The following is a 17481-nucleotide window of genomic DNA, read 5'->3' as shown; positions in this document are numbered from 1 at the left end:
CCTGATCTAGAACTACGTTCCCCGCCCCCCGCCCCCCCTGCTTCCTGATCCTCTTCTCTTCAGTCCTGCCTTCCCTTCCTTTTCCATCCCCTTTCAGGGGTGAGTGCCAGCAGCTTCCTCTGGTTGCTCAGCCTTCTGTGGCCCCAGCCCTCAGGATCTCACCACTATCGAGCCACCGCAGTTCAGGGAAGTACCCCCTCCCATTGCACCCACCCCACAAAGTCAATTCCCCCTAAGAGGCCTTCTGGCACCAGCTGTCAAGATAAGACTTCTTCCCAACCTGCTACACAACTCTAATCCAAGATAGGAAATGCTGGGGGCCCAAAGGGAGGTGAAGATAACCTGTGGAGAGAGAAGGGTTCTGGGAGGCTAGAACACATGTCTTGCTGCCTCGGGGCAGGTGCTGGCAAGAAGAGATTAGAGCTGTGTCTTAAGGCTGGGGTCTATTTGAACGAGTGGAAGTAAGTGAGTAGGGAAGGCAGTTGCGTGGACGAAGCCATCTGAGCCAAAGCCCACCTCAGCACACCCTGTATGTCTGGCCACATCGCCGTGGTCCCCAGGTGTGAGCCATTCTCCTCCTCCTTCCTCTCCCTGAAGCTGCTACAGTTAGCGTCCGGCTCTTCCCCTCCCTAACAGTTATTCCGAATCTTTCCCTTCTCAAACCCCTGCTGTCCATCCTCACTTGCACCACCACTGGCTGTCCCTGTCCTCTCCTCTCCAGCCAGGCAGGAATCTGTCCCCCACTCCTCGTGAGCCTCAGGGTGGTTCTTTCTCCTGAGCCTGCATCCAAGATTCTCTCTCTAGTTGTGCCTCTCCAAGCTCCCCGTCCCATCCCGACTCAGCTTTCACCCCATCATCCTCTGCCTCTGGACAGTGTAGCCTCCAGTTTTGTGGGCTGCTTACCGTCTTCCAGGCCCCACCTGTGCATCAGGGCCTGGGATGCAACCACAGTCTATCAGTCTTCCAGGCCTGGCTTCCTCAGGGACCTCAAGAAGGAAGCATTGGCCTCTGCTCTGCGCTCTGCTCACCTCTTCCCCGCCCACCCTCCCTTTCTCTCTCTCTCTCTCTCTCTCTCTCTCTCTCTTTCTCTCTCTCATTCTCTTTCTATAGTTAAGTATTGTCTGTCAACTTACTTAGTTTTGTCTCTCAACCTGTGCACTTCTTTAGTCAGGCTGGGGTCCTGGGCATGTCTGTCCAGTTTCAGAGCTGCTTTGGCATCAAGCAGAGGTTGTCGGGGACGGGTTCCAGTCTTGGGCTCACCTAGGTACTGTGGCACATGACCATAATCTCAGCACTTGGGAGGTGGAGGCAGAAGGGTCAAGGAGTTTCAAAGTTATCTTTGGCTACACAAGTTAGAGGCCAGCCAAGGCTACGTGATACTCCATTTCAAAGACAAAACAAAACCCCACAAAATCCTGCGTTTATTACTTGAAGCTAGCTGTGTGATTTTGGACGCCCTAGGTAGATTTCTTCAACCAGTTTCCTCAACTCGAACTGGGGACAGTAACCCTTGCAGGTCTGTTGTGTGAGACAGGGCAATATAGTTCAGGCACACGCAGCCTGTCTTAGACACCTGTGTGCTCAAAGTTAACCTACTGCTGCTGGCGGATACTCTTTTGGAAAAGGAACTCTAAACAGAGGTTGTGACCCTGCAGAGCTTCTGAAGTCTCTGCCCCCTTGAAAGGCATACGCAGAGGTCAGCCCCAGCTGCTTGATCTCTTGCCTCCTCTCAGAGCTGGGCTGCGGTAGAGCAGCCCTGCCTACAAGCAGAGGTGTTTGGCACTCCAAAGACCACTGTGGGCATGGGTGCTCCTGTGTGCCTAGGGGCTAAGGGATCTCCCAAGTGTCTGAGACGAAAGTCTCTCTTGGTGCTTGCCCGGTAGCCTAGTCCTCTGCCTGCCTCAGCCCCCTGCTCTGTTTTGTTTTCCCTAGTTGCCTCGGGGTCCAGAGACCAGAGTCCTGCTGTCGTTGTCACAGTTGTGACCGTCTCAGCCCTCCTGGTCCTGGGCTCTGTGATGAGTGTGCTGGCTCTCTGGAGGAGGTAGGTAGTTGGTTTCATCCTGGTGACCTCTGGTGGGTTCTGTTCCCACGTGTATAAAATATGTACACTCAAGTACCTGTAAGTGCACCTGCCAAACACACACACACACACACACACAAAGACTCAATCACACACACACACACACACACACACACACACACACACACACACAAAGACTCAATCACACACACACAAAGACTCAAACACACTGCTACATAGATCCCAGTGCTGCCTGGGACCCTAAGAGCCGCCAACCCCAGCACTTAGGAGGTGGAGGCAGGAGGGCCAGGGGTTCAAGCCCTATACTTCAGCTCCATATAGCACTTGAGGACAGCCTGGCCTGCACCAAACCCTTGTCTTACTTTCCCTCCCTTCAAAAGAGATACTAGCGCGGCCAGCAAGGCCCCTCCCCCACACACCACCTCTCATGCACCAGCTGCAGGCACTGCAGCTAGCTCAGCCACGCTGGGATGAAGGGGATTTAGCTCCTTAACTCATTAAATGTCAGAAGGCGGCTCTGAGGATGGAATCGCGCTCCAGCTGCTCCGGTGTGATTAGGATTCTCCCGAGGCACTCGGAGACGCCCAGCTCTGGCCCCCAACGGATCTGGAGCCCCTTGAACACAAGCAAAGAGAGAAAGTCAGTACATGGATGGGAGAGAGGGGGACAGGGAGGGAAACCCATCAGGCTGAGCCGTGTCCTTCCCCACAAAGAAGCTTGCAGGCAGAGGAAGGGTGGGGGAGACAGGGCTGGAGCCTGGTTGGGTCTGGCTGAAAGAAAATTCCATTTCCTTTGAACAAAGCAGAGGCTTCAGCCCTGTGTATTCCCCACCCTTCTGAGGACCATCCTGCGATGCCCAGAGGCCCCTTGGCATTCGCAGTCTGGAGCTGCGGTAGGCAGACCCAGTGGGTTGGAATTGAGTGTAGAGAAAAAGTGGGCTGACTGGGGAGCCAGAGGGACGGGTGAGTGTTTCTTTGACACTGGCTATTGGCATGGCCTTGACCAAAGCACTGGTAGTGAGTGATGGAGGAGAGGTGTCTGTCCTGAAGATCTGGGAGCCATTTGTGCCTGGGCAAGGTGGGTCAAGGAGACAGGACAGTCTGGGCATAGTGGCACACACCTTTAATCCCAGCATTCAAGAGGCAGAGGCAGGTGGAGCTCTGTGAGATTAAGGTCAATCTGGGTCTACACAGAGAGTTCCAGGACAGCCTTAGCCAGGGCACAATAGAGAGACCCTGTCGCAAAAGAAAAAAAAAAGGGAGGGGAGGCCAGACAAGGGTAGGGAGCTCCTTCTTCATGGAGCTTAACTTTAGGTCCATGCTCCGGGCCTGTTGGAAAAGCAGGAATGGGCACCGGTAGGGAGCATCTCATCCTGGCTTTAACTCCCTGAGCTGTGGCAGCAAGCACAGAGACAGGTGCACTGGAGCAGGCTGGGAAGACAGCTGCTGACTCCAAGTCAAACTGCCCTTCGGTGGGGGAACCAGGGAGCTAATTATACTAAGTCAGGATTTCATTACAGAATTTTCTCTTTAAAGGGTTATTTAAATTTATGTGTATGTGTGAGAGTGATGGCCTCTGTGTGTGTGTGTCTGTGTGTGTGTGTGTGTGTGTGTGTGTGTGTAGATCAGCTCCTTTGGTGCTATACTACTGAGCCATCTTCCCAGCCCTCATCATAACATTTTCATATAGACTTCATTTCATAGTTGAAATGAGTACTTACATTATTCTGTTATTAAATAAAACTTGGAAGTCGATATCAGATATTGGGCTAAAAACCTGATAGCTCCAAAGAGCAATGGAGAAACGGTCAGCTGATCCTGCACTTCCACACTCCCAGATGGGAAAGACTATGCATCCTTCTAAGCCCTTCCCTATGACTTCCTTTGCCCCCCATCTCAGGTCTCCAAAACCTCTATGGCTAATTCTGGTCAGCCAAACGTTGACTCCGCCCTCTGATTCAAGGTTTAACTTTATTGGCAGTCTTGGAATGTCAGTGCAAACAAATCTCCCACCACAGTTTGCTGTTAGTTCTGGTTCGCCTGCCGCTCACTCTTGCCCCCCACTCAGCCTTCCCTCATCTCTACTCCTCTGCTCTGGATGGTCCCTGCCATGTGTGAGAGTCCCATGATTCATCTAGGTGACTTTAGCAGTCACTGGGTGGCCAGCCTGGCCTCTTGGTTTCTCAAGGTTTTATTCCTAAGTCCCCATTTCTGCCTCTCCTAGCCCTCCTGCCATCCCCATCGGGTACATAAGGCAGTTCTTCTTGTGGCTCCTGAGGCCCTGTCCTTGTCCCTTACTCTGTCAGCGATGGTCCCTCGGTGTCCCCCGATCAAGGCTGGAGACCCACCTGCTTCACAGGCATGCTCATTGCTTTGGTCTAGAGAAGGAGCCTTCTTGTTAGGCAGCATGAGTCTTTCCACTTGGAATGGAGCCCCATCCCCTCTTACCGCTTCTGGAACACGTTGCTGCTCACAATGCCCCTCGCTTACCCCCATACAAGAGAACTGTGTCTCAGTTACTTTTCTAGCTCCATGTCAAGATGCCATGACCAAGGGGCCTTAGGAGTTTAGTGCTGTGAAGAGACACCATGGCCACAAACAACTCTTTATAAAGGAAAACATTTAATTGGGGCTGGCTTGCCATTCAGAGATCTAGTCCATTACTGTCATGGTGGGGAGCATGGTGACATGCAGGCAGACATGGCGCTGGAGAGGGAGCTGAGAGTTCTACATCTGGATCTGCAGGCAACAGAAAGTGACCGTGAGCCACGAGCTTCTGAGACCTCAAAACCCCGCTAGTGACACACTTTCTCCAACAAAGTCACACCTCCTCCAGCAAGCCACACCTCCTAATAGTGCCACTCTCTGAGGCTATGGGGATCCTTTTCTTTCAAATAGTCAGACCAGGCAGCTTAGAAGAAAGAGTCCATGACCTCACAGTGATGAGCATGGCAGCAGGTAGGCGTGCCAGGGGGCAGAAGCTAAGAGATTACATTTGATCCACAAGCACAAGGCCTGGAGAGGGAGCTAACTGGGAATAGCATGACTTTTGAAATCTCAACCCTCCCCTCGTGACACACCTCCTCCAACGAGGCCACACCCACTCTAACAAGGCCACACCTCCTCAATCCTTCCCAAACAGTTCCACCAACTGGGGACAAAGCATTCAAGCATATGAGACTATGGAGGTCATTTTCATTCACACCATGACACTCTGGGGTTTAGAAAGTGTGTTAGCCATCTCTTGCTGTGACAAAATATACAAGATGATCAACTTATAAGAAGTTTTTGGGGGCTCGCAATTTCAAAAGTTTGGTCCGCAGCCACTTGTCTTTGGTCCTGTGGGTAGCAAGTCATCATGGTTGGAGCTTGCACAGGGGCAGCTGCTCACTTCCCTGTCATCCAGGAAGCAGTGAGTCAGGAAGCGACTGGGGTGACAATATTCTCCCAAAGGGTGTGCTGCCAGCGACCCAACTTCTTTCTCCAAGACCACACCACTTCTTTTTATCACCCCAGGCTGTGGACCGAGTCATTTGTCACTAAAGCCTTTGAGAGGCAGTCCAGATCCACACTATAAATCAGACAAGATGGCACACACCTTTGAGGACAGCCTGGTCTGCATAGCGAGATGCAAGGCTGCAGGGACTAAAAGTGAAACCCTGTCTCAAAACAATGAAAAAGAACAGAAATTTAAAAATCTGCATTATAACAGTAAGCTCTTTATTACCCGGATGCTGTTAAGCAGGGCTATCATTATCATGATTTTATTGAAGAGAAAAACCGAGCCACCCAGTCCCACAGCCACGGCATGGGAGATGCTTGGATGTAAGAGCACACGGTTAGATGGCAAAGGGCACGTGTCAGAGTCCCTTCATGCCACTATCTCCTGTGATATGCCTCTCTTTGCAAACTGTTCCCCAGCCCTCTCCCTGTCTTCAGAAGACCCCGTCTCCGTCCCTGCTTTCTCCTCCCTTGGTTCCTGGGGCATCATCTCCTCTTCCCTTCTATTTCTCATCCTCGTCTGCAGCTTTCTTCCCCCCAGTCCAGCCTAATTATTCCCAGTGCCTCCATTCTGGCTCCCTCATCTCCCTGGACAGAATTCACAGTCCCTGTGTTTGTATTTTCAGAGCAGATCTACTACCTTCCAAGTTCCAGAAACATCCATCAGACTCCCTACCGGTAGATTTCACCCCCACCCCCACCCTCCACCCCCGCCCTGCATCTCCCACCCTCGCAGGAGCTCAGATGTCTGAGCCTGAACTTTCCCTTGCTCTGCTCTGCAGTGGTTCTCCATGAACTCTCTGGGCAACTCTTCAGTCTTCCTCCAGCTCCCTGAAATCTTCAAGTCTTACGGCCCTGTCATATTCTTGTTCCTCCACACTTCTCTCCCCTCTGCCCAGGATGGGCCACCCCATAGCTCAAGCTACTGCCATCTCCTGAGAGGACCAGAGAGTGGCAGCCAGCATCTTCTTTCTTTAATGCAAGTTGGGAAAAAACTCATATGAAATGTAAATTGAATGAGGGCATTTCCCTGCTCAAGGTCCCCCAGCGCCTTCCTTTGCTCCCAGAACAAAAGCCAGAGTCTTCATGGAACCAGGAAAGCCCTGCCTTAGAATGCCAGATCCAGCCTGCTATGGGCTTTTCCTCTGGGTCAGGACAGATCAGCCTATTATTCCTCACAGGGTAGAGTGGGGCTTTATATCAGGAGTGTAGGCTTGCACACCTCTGGAGTCTGTCTCCCAGCAGAAACACCAGGAGCGGTGATGGAACTGAAAGCCTAGAGATCTGGGCTTAGGATCGTTTGTGTGCTGAAGGGAGAAGGTTGTTGGACTGCAAACCACAGAGAAGCAACTGAGGCAGCAAAAGTGAAGGGAGACGGGGAGGGAAAAGAGAACCGTTTAGTAGAGGTGGTTCAGAGGGTGAAAGTGCTTGTCATGGAGTCCGCTGACTGAGTTCCGTCCCTGGGACCCACAGGGTGGAAGGAGAGAAGCTATCCCCTCAAGTTGTCCTCTGACCTCCACAGGAGTCACACCACACACACACACACAGAGAGAGAGAGAGAGAGAGAGAGAGAGAGAGAGAGAGAGAATGAAAGAGATGTAATTTTTTTATTTTATTTATTTATTTATTTATTTATTTATTTATTTTTTGGATTTTCCGAGACAGGGTTTCTCCGTAGCTTTATTGGTTCCTGTCCTGGAACTAGCTCTTGTAGACCAGGCTGGCCTCGAACTCACAGAGATCCACCTGCCTCTGCCTCCCGAGTGCTGGGATTAAAGGCATGCGCCACCACCGCCCGGCGAGATGTAATTTTTTTTAAAAAATATTTATTTATTATGTATACAATATTCTGTCTGTGTATATGCCTTCAGGCCAGAAGAGGGCACTAGACCTCATTACAGATGGTTGTGAGCCACCATGTGGTTGCTGGGAATTGAACTCAGGACCTTTGGAAGAGCAGACAATGCTCTTAACCTCTGAGTCATCTCTCCAGCCCAAGAGATGTAATTTTTAAAAGATTACAATGCTTTTTAAAAATGGAAGACAAAAGGGGGGTTGTGAGCTGGACATGGTCGTGCACACCTTTAATCTCAGCACGTGGGAAGTAGGGGCAGTGAATCTCTAGGCCAGCCTGGTCTACAGAGGAAGTTCCAGGAAGACAGTAGAAACTACCCAGAGAAATCTTGTATTGAGAAACCAAAGTGAGGGGTGGTGGGGGAGAGATGGCTTAGTGGATAAGGGCATTTGGCATGTGGCTGATGGCAAGAAGCCACAAACAGGAGGGAGAACCAGCTTTGTCACTCGTCCTCTGAGTGACACACACACGCACTGTATAAATAAATGAATAAATCTGAAAATAAATTAAAATTGGAATGAAAAGAAGCCTTTCAGCCAGCAGGACAAGAAAGTCCCTCCTCAGAAGGGGCATAGAGCTTTTCTTTCTGAGGGGACCAAGAGGTGCTGTCCTGGGCCTGGTGAAGTGGGAAGGGCTGGGGTCCCCTAATGAAAGGACATCTCTGCACCCCCACAGGCCCTGCAATGGCAAAGGAAATGGGGACGCCCACGATGAAGAGGAACTGTATTTCCACTGTGAGTTGTCTGTGCCGCACAGACCCCCGTCTTCGACCCCATCCCAACTGTCACTTCCTGTTACCCCAGCAATGAGACCCCTTTCCTCAGGCGCTCTCTCTCTGTGTTCTCAGTCAAAGTCCCGACACGCCGCACGTTTCTAGATCCCCAGAGCTGCGGGGACCCGTTGCAGGCTGTGCATCTATTCGCCAAGGAGCTAGATGCCAAAAGCATCACCCTGGAGAAGAGCTTGGGAGCAGGCAAGCCCTGGACCCTAGAAGTCTGGCTTCATCAGGGAGCTCCGCCCACTGGATAAACCCCACCCACCAGGCAACACCCACTGGGGAAAGCCCTGCCTCTCTGCTATCCCCACCTCTTTTCAGCCAGCTTCCTCCTCCAATTCCCACCCCTTGGCCGGAAGTCCCGCCTCTACAAGAGGTTACCCCTTCCCAGAAAAAGACGCCCCCGCCCCGCCCACCACACTCACCAGAGGTGTTTGTGGCTCTGTCCTTGCTCCTCTGTTACCCAGGTCACTGTGGGACACCTGCCTATCTTTCCCAGATAACCTCCGGAGAGGCTTTCAGTTTAGTCCCAGGCTTTTATGGGACAGTGGGGAGGAGTCTTTACAGTAGGCGACGTCATTCTCCGTTCCCGAGCCTGTTTCCCACCCCCATAAGGGGGGTGGCATCCGTCACCCTGAGGGCTGAGGGTAGGGCCTTGCTGGTTTTGAGCATCAATCTCTTTTTGGCGGTTCACAACCCTCAGTCACCTTTGCACCAAGAAACAGGCCTCGCCCTGAAACCTTCACAACAGAAGTCAGGAAGAAGCTGTTGGGCAGAGTAGATCTCATTGCCGTCTGCCCTTGGCTTCGCAGGGTTCAAGGACCTTTGATGGGTAGGCACGGGGAAAGTTACTGTCTCTCTGTCACAGAGAAGGAAGCCTAGGCCAAGAGGAAAGAAAGAGATGAAACCCGAGGCGACATTGCTGGTACTCAGGAGGCTAGGATTCGAACTCTGGAACTTCTCACAGCAAGCTGGAAATGACCCATGACCCAGAGTCTCCTCCTCCATTTGCTGGCGGGAGTCTGAGCTGCTCTTTCTTCTCAGGTCGGTTTGGGGACCTGTGCTGTGGCTGCCTGCAGCTGCCTGGTCGCCAGGAACTGCCCGTGGCCGTTCACACCCTGAGGGATGGTTGCTCTGACTCGCAGAGGCTCAGCTTCCTGGCTGAGGCCCTCACCCTGGGGCAGTTTGACCATAGCCACATTGTCCGGCTGGAAGGTGTTGTCACCCGAGGTAGGCCTGGCGCTGGGCATCTTGTAATCGGCTGGGTACTGAATGGGCTCAGGCACAACCTTAGTGCACTAGTTCACTTTCTTTCCTGTGACTCAGGGTGACCCCCGTCACTTGGAGTGGCCATGCTGACCCAGAATGATCTTTCCAATTTGCAGTGACATTTGGGGAGTGGGTCACTTTCCCCTTGAATCATCTTTCTTTTCTTTTTTTTTTTAAATTTATTTATTTTACGTATATAGTGTTCTGGGCACCAGATCTCATTATAGATGGGTGTGAGCCATCATATGGTTGCTGGGAATTGAACTCAGGACCTCTGGAACAGCAGTCAGTTCTCTTAACCTCTGAGCCATCTCTCCAGCCCTTGAATCATCTTTCTTAGCTGACCCCTTGCAGCTCTGACTTGGGCCTCTGTCCCACTATGGACAGTTGACTTTTTCGTACCTCAGCACCAGGGTGGATGGTAGGTGAGGGGTGGGGATGGGTGGGGTGGGGCTGAGTGGGTGGGATCTATGGGCTAGCTGGCCGGTGGCAAGATTAGAAAACTTGGCTCTGCGTCTGGCTGTCTTGGCTGAGGTGGAGCTGGTGGGGGAAGGGTTTTCCGCAGCGTGTCTCCGTCCCCGACACAGGAAACCCCTTGATGATTGTCACTGAGTATATGGACCTCGGGGCCCTTGATGACTTCCTCAGGGTGAGTGGCTGGAGTCCTGGGTTGGAGAGGGGCACCGATGTCATATTTTTCTTGTCTCTTCCCTTTTTTCTTGGGGCTCAGGATTGGGCATTGTTCCCACTGGGCAGGCTGACCTGCTGCTCGTGGTACACTGAATCCCAGAGGGACTTAGTGGCTTCCTGGGTGATCTGAGTGTACGGCCCTGGCCTCAGTCTTCACCCATTCCACAGCATCATGAGGGGGAGCTGATGGCCGCACAGTTGATGGGTCTGTTGCCTGGGCTGGCATCAGCCATGAAGTATCTGTCAGAGATGGGCTATGTGCACCGGGGCCTGGCAGCCCGCCATGTGCTTGTCAGCAGTGGCCTCATCTGTAAGATCTCTGGCTTTGGGCGGGGTCCCCGGGACCGAGCTGAAGCTGTCTACACTACCATGGTAAGGAGCTCCCTTCTCTGGTTCTACCTGCTACTTCTCCTGCCGGCCACACCCAGCAGCCTTTTGGTTTCCATACCTCTACTCTGCCTCTTCCCCTGCTGGTGGTGGTCCTTCCCTACCTAGTCCCTCCCCTGTGATGGTACCATCCCTGTCAGCTGGACTGCTTCCTCAGATGTGAAGGGGTGGAGGAGGACGCGCGGGACTGCTGGTGACTCAGTGCTTTCCTGCTCTGCCTTGCTCTAGAGTGGCCGGAGCCCAGCACTCTGGGCAGCTCCCGAGACGCTTCAGTTTGGTCACTTCAGTTCTGCTAGTGATGTGTGGAGCTTTGGCATTGTCATGTGGGAGGTGATGGCCTTTGGGGAGCGGCCCTACTGGGACATGTCCGGACAAGATGTAAGTGACCTATGGCTCCAGCTTCCTGACCTCTCTTCTACTCCCATCCTGCCTAGAGTCATCCTTGGGATGGTGGTAGTGATGGTGGTGGTGGTGGTGGATGTATGCTGGGCAATCTGAAGTTTCCTGTCTGCTCCCCGTCTCTGGAGCCCAGGTGATCAAAGCTGTGGAGGATGGCTTCCGGCTGCCACCCCCCAGGAACTGCCCCTCCCCGCTGCACCGACTAATGCTTGACTGCTGGCAGAAAGACCCGGGGGAGCGGCCCAGGTTCTCCCAGATCCACAGCATCCTGAGCAAGATGGGGCAGGAGCCGGAGCCCTCCAAGTGTGCTGCGAACGCCTGTCTCAGGTACATCCTCACCAGCCCCGGAGCCAGGCCGGTCAGCACACTCAAGTGCAGCCAGCTGCCCCATGGCACCCGTCAGGTGTGAAGCTCCGCCCATTGTCCAGACAATCCGACATCCCCACCTGCTTCAGACACATGTCACCTCATGGCAGTCATGTCCAGGATTTTTTGCCCTTTAATTTATTCAGCTCTCCACTTTTGAGTGCCCTGGTCCTCTTCTTCAGGGCCTTTTGTGTGCCCACGGGAGGCACATTAATCCCTGGGTGTGGTCACCTTATTTTCCCCCTTGTCCCTTCTTGCTTCTCAAGAGAGTGACTGGGTCTGGGGCTACACCCTGGTTGTCGACTGACTGTGGTTTCTCTGCTCCCCAGGCCTCCCACCCCCCTGGCGGACCGTGCCTTCTCTACCTTCCCCTCCTTTGGCTCTGTGGGTGCCTGGCTGGAGGCTCTGGACCTGTGCCGCTACAAGGACAACTTCTCTGCAGCTGGCTACGGGAACCTGGAGGCTGTAGCCGAGATGACCGCCCAGTGAGTCTAAGGAGCCAAGGGCAAGGCCAGGGTTCAGGGAACCCAAGAGAGCCCCTACCCTAGATGGGAAGGCCCCACCTGTCCTGGTTCTGGGCCCTTCCTTGTCCAGAGAAGGGGAGGGAGGGGGTTGATTTCCATGGGAGGAGAGGAGAGGAACTGGGTCTCTGGATGTGACTGTCACCCACTGCAGAGACCTGGGGAGCCTGGGCATCTCTTCCGCTGAGCATCGAGAAGCCCTTCTGAGTGGGATCAACGCCTTGCAGACTCGAGTGCTGCAGCTACAGGGTCAGGGGGTGCAGGTGTGAGCAGCTCAATCCTGCCCAAGGACCTGTAAGCTACACCCCCCTTGGGTGGGAGGAGTAAGTGCTCTCTTACTCTTAGTGGGCCCTGAGCTGGTTGGTACCACGTTGTCCCCCTTCATTTCATATTTCCTCTCAACACCTTGCTGACCTAGTGGTTCTAAAAAAAGAGGTTCAGATCCCTGGAGAGGACCGCAGAGATAACAGTAGGAAGAATTTTAGGGTGTCAAGGGCAAAGCTGGTTGGGGAAGACAGTCAATTTCATTTTCCCGCTTGAGGTCCCTCGGTCTTCCACGCTCACTGGGGACTGGGCCTAATCAGTAGGCATCTCATTTCCCCAGAGAGTTTTTGGCCTGCCAGGTAGTAAGGGTCACTGAGAGAGACCCATTGGTTGTGGCAGAGGCCACAGCTGCCTGGGTGTAGAACCCTGGGCCAGTGAGTGGTGTTCCTTACTTCCTATGCCTTGGCTAGGTCTGTCTGAACCCCAGTGCCAAGGCCCAAGCGGGAAAGCCGTGCTGAGCTCAGGGACTGGATCCCCAGGTGGAGACTCCAGAGCTGCTTCCTGCCTTGGGTTGGGAGGGCAGGATGAGGGCCAGGCTCCTAGTAGATCACACAGGTCCTGATGCTCCCCCTGGGCCTGCCTATCTCATATCTTTTGGAACTGATTCAGAAGAGCATGGACTTGGGGTAGGGGTTGCTCTGCATTCTGGAGGGTGGAGAGAAGGAGAAAGAGACTGAGGAGGGAGTGGTTTGGACAGGCAAGTCCAACCCCATCGTGTAGATGAAAAAGTCAGAACCTATAATCTCAGAGCCAGGGTTGATGCCAGACCAAAATCCAGGGAGAAGGCTGGCTCTGGAGAGAAGGTTGGTTGCCATTCCCCATGGCACCAGCGCTCTTCCCTGGGCAGCCCAGTGAACCCTGGCTGAGTGAGCCCCTTCAGGCTACTCTGCCCTGCATGCCATGCTTCCTTGGTAGAGCGCCTGCCTTCCTGTGTGCTGCACGGAGCCCGGGAAGGAGTGTGGTGCTGAGCTGACCAATCTGCAAGGGCCCTGGCAGCTGGGAGAGTTTGACACCAAGCCGTCCTGGGAGGGCGGGAAGACTGCCGGGTGTGGACAGGACTGCTGGGGCCAAGGTTTTCTACATCACTCCTGATGGACACCCCTGCTCTGTTTTTGCTGTGGCTGGAAAGAGCAGTGGGGAGTGGAGAGGCAGGAGGGGACTTCCCCTGGGGGACAGGGAGAATGGGCAGGTGGACCGTTGACCTGTATGTGTTGAGGGATGTCCAGAAGGCTTCTTAGCTAAAGTCAGAATTGAATAAGACCTTGAGGGGTAGAGCGTTCTCTCCATAGTGTGGATGGAGTTATTAGCAGGTTCAGAAACCAAGCAGGGATCTCTAACAGAGAGTGTGGGGGCTGGAAGCCATAGCATCTTTGGGGAGTACCCCAAAGTGGGGGGCAGTGACTCAGCAGTGCCTTCGGCCTTGCCCTGCCAGCAGCAGCTCCTCCCTCATCAGAGCCTGCCCTGTTGTTGGCTCTTTGCTCCCTGGGCAGCTGAACTCAGTGACTGCAGGAATGCTGGAATAGACTGGGATACTGCGCCCCCCATTGACAGAACTGGGGAAACTGAGACCCCCCACCACAGGCGCTTCCTTCATTCCCCCTCCAGGGAAACCTGGCCCATCATCCAGGGCTCATGGGACCAGTACCTCACCCCTATCTCAGCCGCATCAGTCGCTGTCAGGGTCAAACTCCTCCCCTCCCCAGCTGTCTGCAGAGGGCTCCCTGGCTATGTTGGCAGGACTTCGGTGTCCAGGGTAGACCTCCCCTCTAATGAGGAGTGAGGTCCTAGAATCCTGAGGGGTCCGAGGCCTCAGGCCTGCACAGGCACCAGCATGACACAGGGTGCTGGGTCGCCGGGGACCCTCCACGGATCTATTTTTATACATGGAACTTGTTCGCTGGACGGAGAGAGGTGGCCATATTGCCCTGTCTGCACCCACCCAGGGACAGAGGGGCTGGTTGTGGGTGGAGGCTCCTTTGAGGAACTCCGGAGATGTTTTTATATTTCTTGGGTTCTATATGCAGTACAAAGTAATAAAAGCCTGTCTGCGTTACAGTCCTTTTGTGTGGCATTGTTAAAACACTGGGCAATTGTGGGTGGAAATTCTGCCAGCACACAGACCCTGGATATGCATGCGTCTGAGATCCTTCTGCTATGAAGAATGCCACAGTCTAGTGGAGACACAGGAAATGGGCCTGAACAAGGGCCAGCGGCACATGGGACACACTGGGTGTCATGAGGCTGCTTCTTCATAAAACCAGTCAAGCCAGGAAGTTATATGTGCCGGAGGAAGTGGTGCCTGGGCAGACATGGAGCTGGGGATGGGAAATGACCAGGTGGATTTGGGATGTGCGATGCTTGAAGACTGCTTAGGACATGGGTAGATATCTAGATCTGGGCCTTGGAGCAGAGATGTGAGCTGGAGACTGACCTCTGGGGTCATGGGAGGGAGGCCAGCACAGGAGCACAGAGAATAGAGGGGAGTACTAGGGAAGTTCCAGCATGACAGGACAACTTGGATGGAGGGGCAAGGAGAAGCAGAAACATGGCTCAGCGGTTAACAGCACTAACACTGGCCGCTCTTCCAGAGGACTCAGGTTCAATCCCCAGCACCCACAGGCAGCCCACAGCTGTCTCTTAACTCCAGCTCCAGAGAATCTGACACTCTCACACAGACATCCACGCAGGCAAAACACCAATGCACATTAAATAAAATATTTAAAAAATCTCATCATAGGAAGGGAGAGGCCCAAGTGTGAGTTTCGGTGGCAGCTGCAGAAGGATGACATTGGTGACTACATGCTTCTTCCAGGCCACCATAGCAAGGTGCTACAATGCATGCTTATCATCCATCGTACAGATCTGGGCTGAAAGGTCAAGGTCAAGGTATTGCTTCCTTCTGCAGGCTGAGGGGAGCATCCCTGGGTTTGACCATGGCCATCTTCTGCTTCTCTGCATCTGGTCCATACCAGCCCAGCCTCATTTAAACTTAATTGTTTCTTCAAAAATGCCATCTACAAATACAGTCATGTTCAGTTATTGGGGTTAGGATTTCCACACAGGATTTTGAGAGGGAATTACACAACTCCCAACAATGACCTTAATTTTAGGGATGCAGAAGTCACGAGAAGGATGGGGGAGTGTAGGGAGGGTTATCACTAGCAGGGTGAGACCTCAGGAAGATGCAGCATATGAAATGGTCCTCTCTGGGCAGGGAGCCTGATCTGATTTAGTCAGTGTGTACAAGACACCTACTAGAGGCCAGCACTGGAAGCTGAGATCTAATTGCTTACTGCACAGCAATTATAAAAAGAATGAGGCATGATTCTAGGCACTGGATTCAGGAGGCTGTGTTGTCTAGTTTCTGCCCCCCTGGGAGGGGGTCTTCCCAGGGGAAACCGAGCTCATCACCCTTGTTAAGTAGGGGCTGACCTTTGCATTTCTGCAGACTGCATCTCCCTCCTGACCTCACCCCCGCTGCACTGCCCACCAGTGCATACTCCTTCGCCAGATAAGCTGAAGTCATGAGGCAACAGAGAAATCAGAAACCGTTTGGGGTCACAGTTGAACTCAAGATGCCTACAGCACGATAAGTGTGGGCAGGGGAAATAGTTTGACCAGCAGCTTTATTTAAGAAAAACCTAGCTGGGCCGTGGTGGCACACGCCTTTAATCTCGGTACTTGGGAGGCAGAGGCAGGAGGATCTCTGTGAGTTGGAGGCCAGTCTGGTTTACAAGAGCTAGTTCCAGGACAGGCACCAAAACCTACAGAGAAACCCTGTCTCGAAAAAAAAAAAAAAAAACAAACCTAAAAAAGGGGGCTGGAGAGATGGCTCAGTGGTTAAGAGCACTGGCTGCTCTTCCAGACAACCTGGGTGATTCCCAGCACCCGCATGGTGGCTCACAACTGTCCAAAACTCCAGCTCCAGAGAATTCAACACCCTCACACAGACACACATGCAGGCAAACACCAATGCACACAATGCACATAAAATAAATCTTTTTTTTTTTTTTTTAAAGAAAAACCTAGAACCCAGACCAAGCTTGCTCCTGGATTGTGAGTATCCTCCCCAACCCCCAGGTGGGTCTTGTAATCCAGTTTAAATTCTCTGTAGTCAGGATGAGGTTTGCCCAAATGACCTTTGCAGTTCTTTTGGGGTGTGTCCATAGTGAGTCTATGCCTCCATTCTGACGGGTCTTGGCATTATAATGTCACACGAGGAATTGTAGGCATTGAGCGTGGGGGCTGCACACATTTGATAAGATAGTGCAGGGGTTGATTCCCCGGCCTTCAACCCTCACATTCTGGATTATAGGTGGGTACTGCCACGCCTAGTAAATTGTTTTACTTACTTATATTCCTTGAGTGTGTGTGTTACACTGACTTTTAGGTGAACAACCATCACAGTGTGTGAAAAGGTGGGTAGACTTAGAAGGTGGACACTGTGACAGAAATTTGCTTTGTTTTTCACTGGGGAACACCCTGAAGCTGGAAGACCTGTGTGGAAAGGGATTCCCTACTTATTCGAGATGGGCTTTTAATTACCTTGAGAGGACATTTGCTTCTGGTTTTCAAAGAACAATGCTTTGATGCCCTCTCTCACTAATGAACTATTTCACAGGGTGACCTAGTCTCAAGGCAAGACATGCAGATCTGTCCAGCAAGGGGCTCCTCAAAATCCCAGGGCCTCCGGAGGAGTCAGAGGAACCTTCTCTTTATTAGTTCTCTGGGGTCTTGAGGGAGGACACCACGGTGCACCTGCCCTTTCACCCCAAGCAGCTCTGGTACAAACTATCCAGAGGGAGGAAGTAGGTCAGGGGAAAATGTCACCTCTGGGGCTGCTTTGAACTAGAAAGCCATGTCTCACCTCTTATCGACTGGTCTAGGCTGCCATGCCTTATTTCTGGAGGCTAGCAGTCTTTGTGGCATCTTCCTGTTTTTAAAAATATGTCATTCAAGGTACTGGAGAGATGACTTAGGAATTAAGAGCACTGGTTGCTCTCCCAAAGGACCAGGATTCAATTTCCAGCACCCACACGGTGGCTCACAACTGTCTGTAATCCCGGTCTCATGAGATCTGAGGGCACTGCACACATGTGGTGCACAGACATATAACATAGGCAAAGCACTCATATGCATAAAAATAAAATCAGAAAAGCAAAAATTACTGCTAAACTAAGCCAACACCGAGGATGCAATTTGTTTCACATCATCCAGCCCGTTTTTTGAAACACTGAGATGGGGGAACTGTCTTCCTTAGGAGGAGGACTAGTGTGGCTGAAACACCTACTGTGTACTCTGCATTTTGTTCAACTGAGTCTATTCTGCCAGGGCTGGAAATGGAGGCCACCACA

General features: G+C 52.6%; 1 protein-coding gene across 3 annotated transcripts in view; it reads left to right on the top strand.

Annotated features, from left to right (window-relative positions):
• Epha10 (EPH receptor A10) overlaps positions 1-14185 on the top strand; it is a 36816-nt gene extending 22631 nt beyond the window's left edge. For 2 of the 3 annotated variants that reach the window (XM_041652468.1, XM_041652467.1), the window contains exons 8-17: positions 1933-2041; positions 8072-8130; positions 8244-8369; positions 9216-9401; positions 10028-10089; positions 10299-10502; positions 10746-10895; positions 11050-11243; positions 11612-11767; positions 11958-14185. In XM_041652468.1, coding sequence (XP_041508402.1) covers positions 1933-2041; positions 8072-8130; positions 8244-8369; positions 9216-9401; positions 10028-10089; positions 10299-10502; positions 10746-10895; positions 11050-11243; positions 11612-11767; positions 11958-12072 — 1361 coding nt within the window. In that variant the 3' untranslated portion in view covers positions 12073-14185. Of the gene's footprint in view, positions 1-1932; positions 2042-8071; positions 8131-8243; positions 8370-9215; positions 9402-9640; positions 9845-10027; positions 10090-10298; positions 10503-10745; positions 10896-11049; positions 11244-11611; positions 11768-11957 lie in introns of those variants that run through there. The other variant, XM_041652469.1, reaches the window with a different exon arrangement.
• The last annotated feature ends 3296 nt before the right edge of the window (positions 14186-17481 follow it).

Source organism: Microtus oregoni, unplaced genomic scaffold (assembly GCF_018167655.1).
Source record: "Microtus oregoni isolate MIOR12 unplaced genomic scaffold, Mior012 000005F_ref0000423, whole genome shotgun sequence".
Lineage (NCBI taxonomy): Eukaryota > Metazoa > Chordata > Mammalia > Rodentia > Cricetidae > Microtus > Microtus oregoni.
Note: the sequence above shows the minus strand (reverse complement) of the source record. Positions and strands in the feature narration are given on the sequence as shown.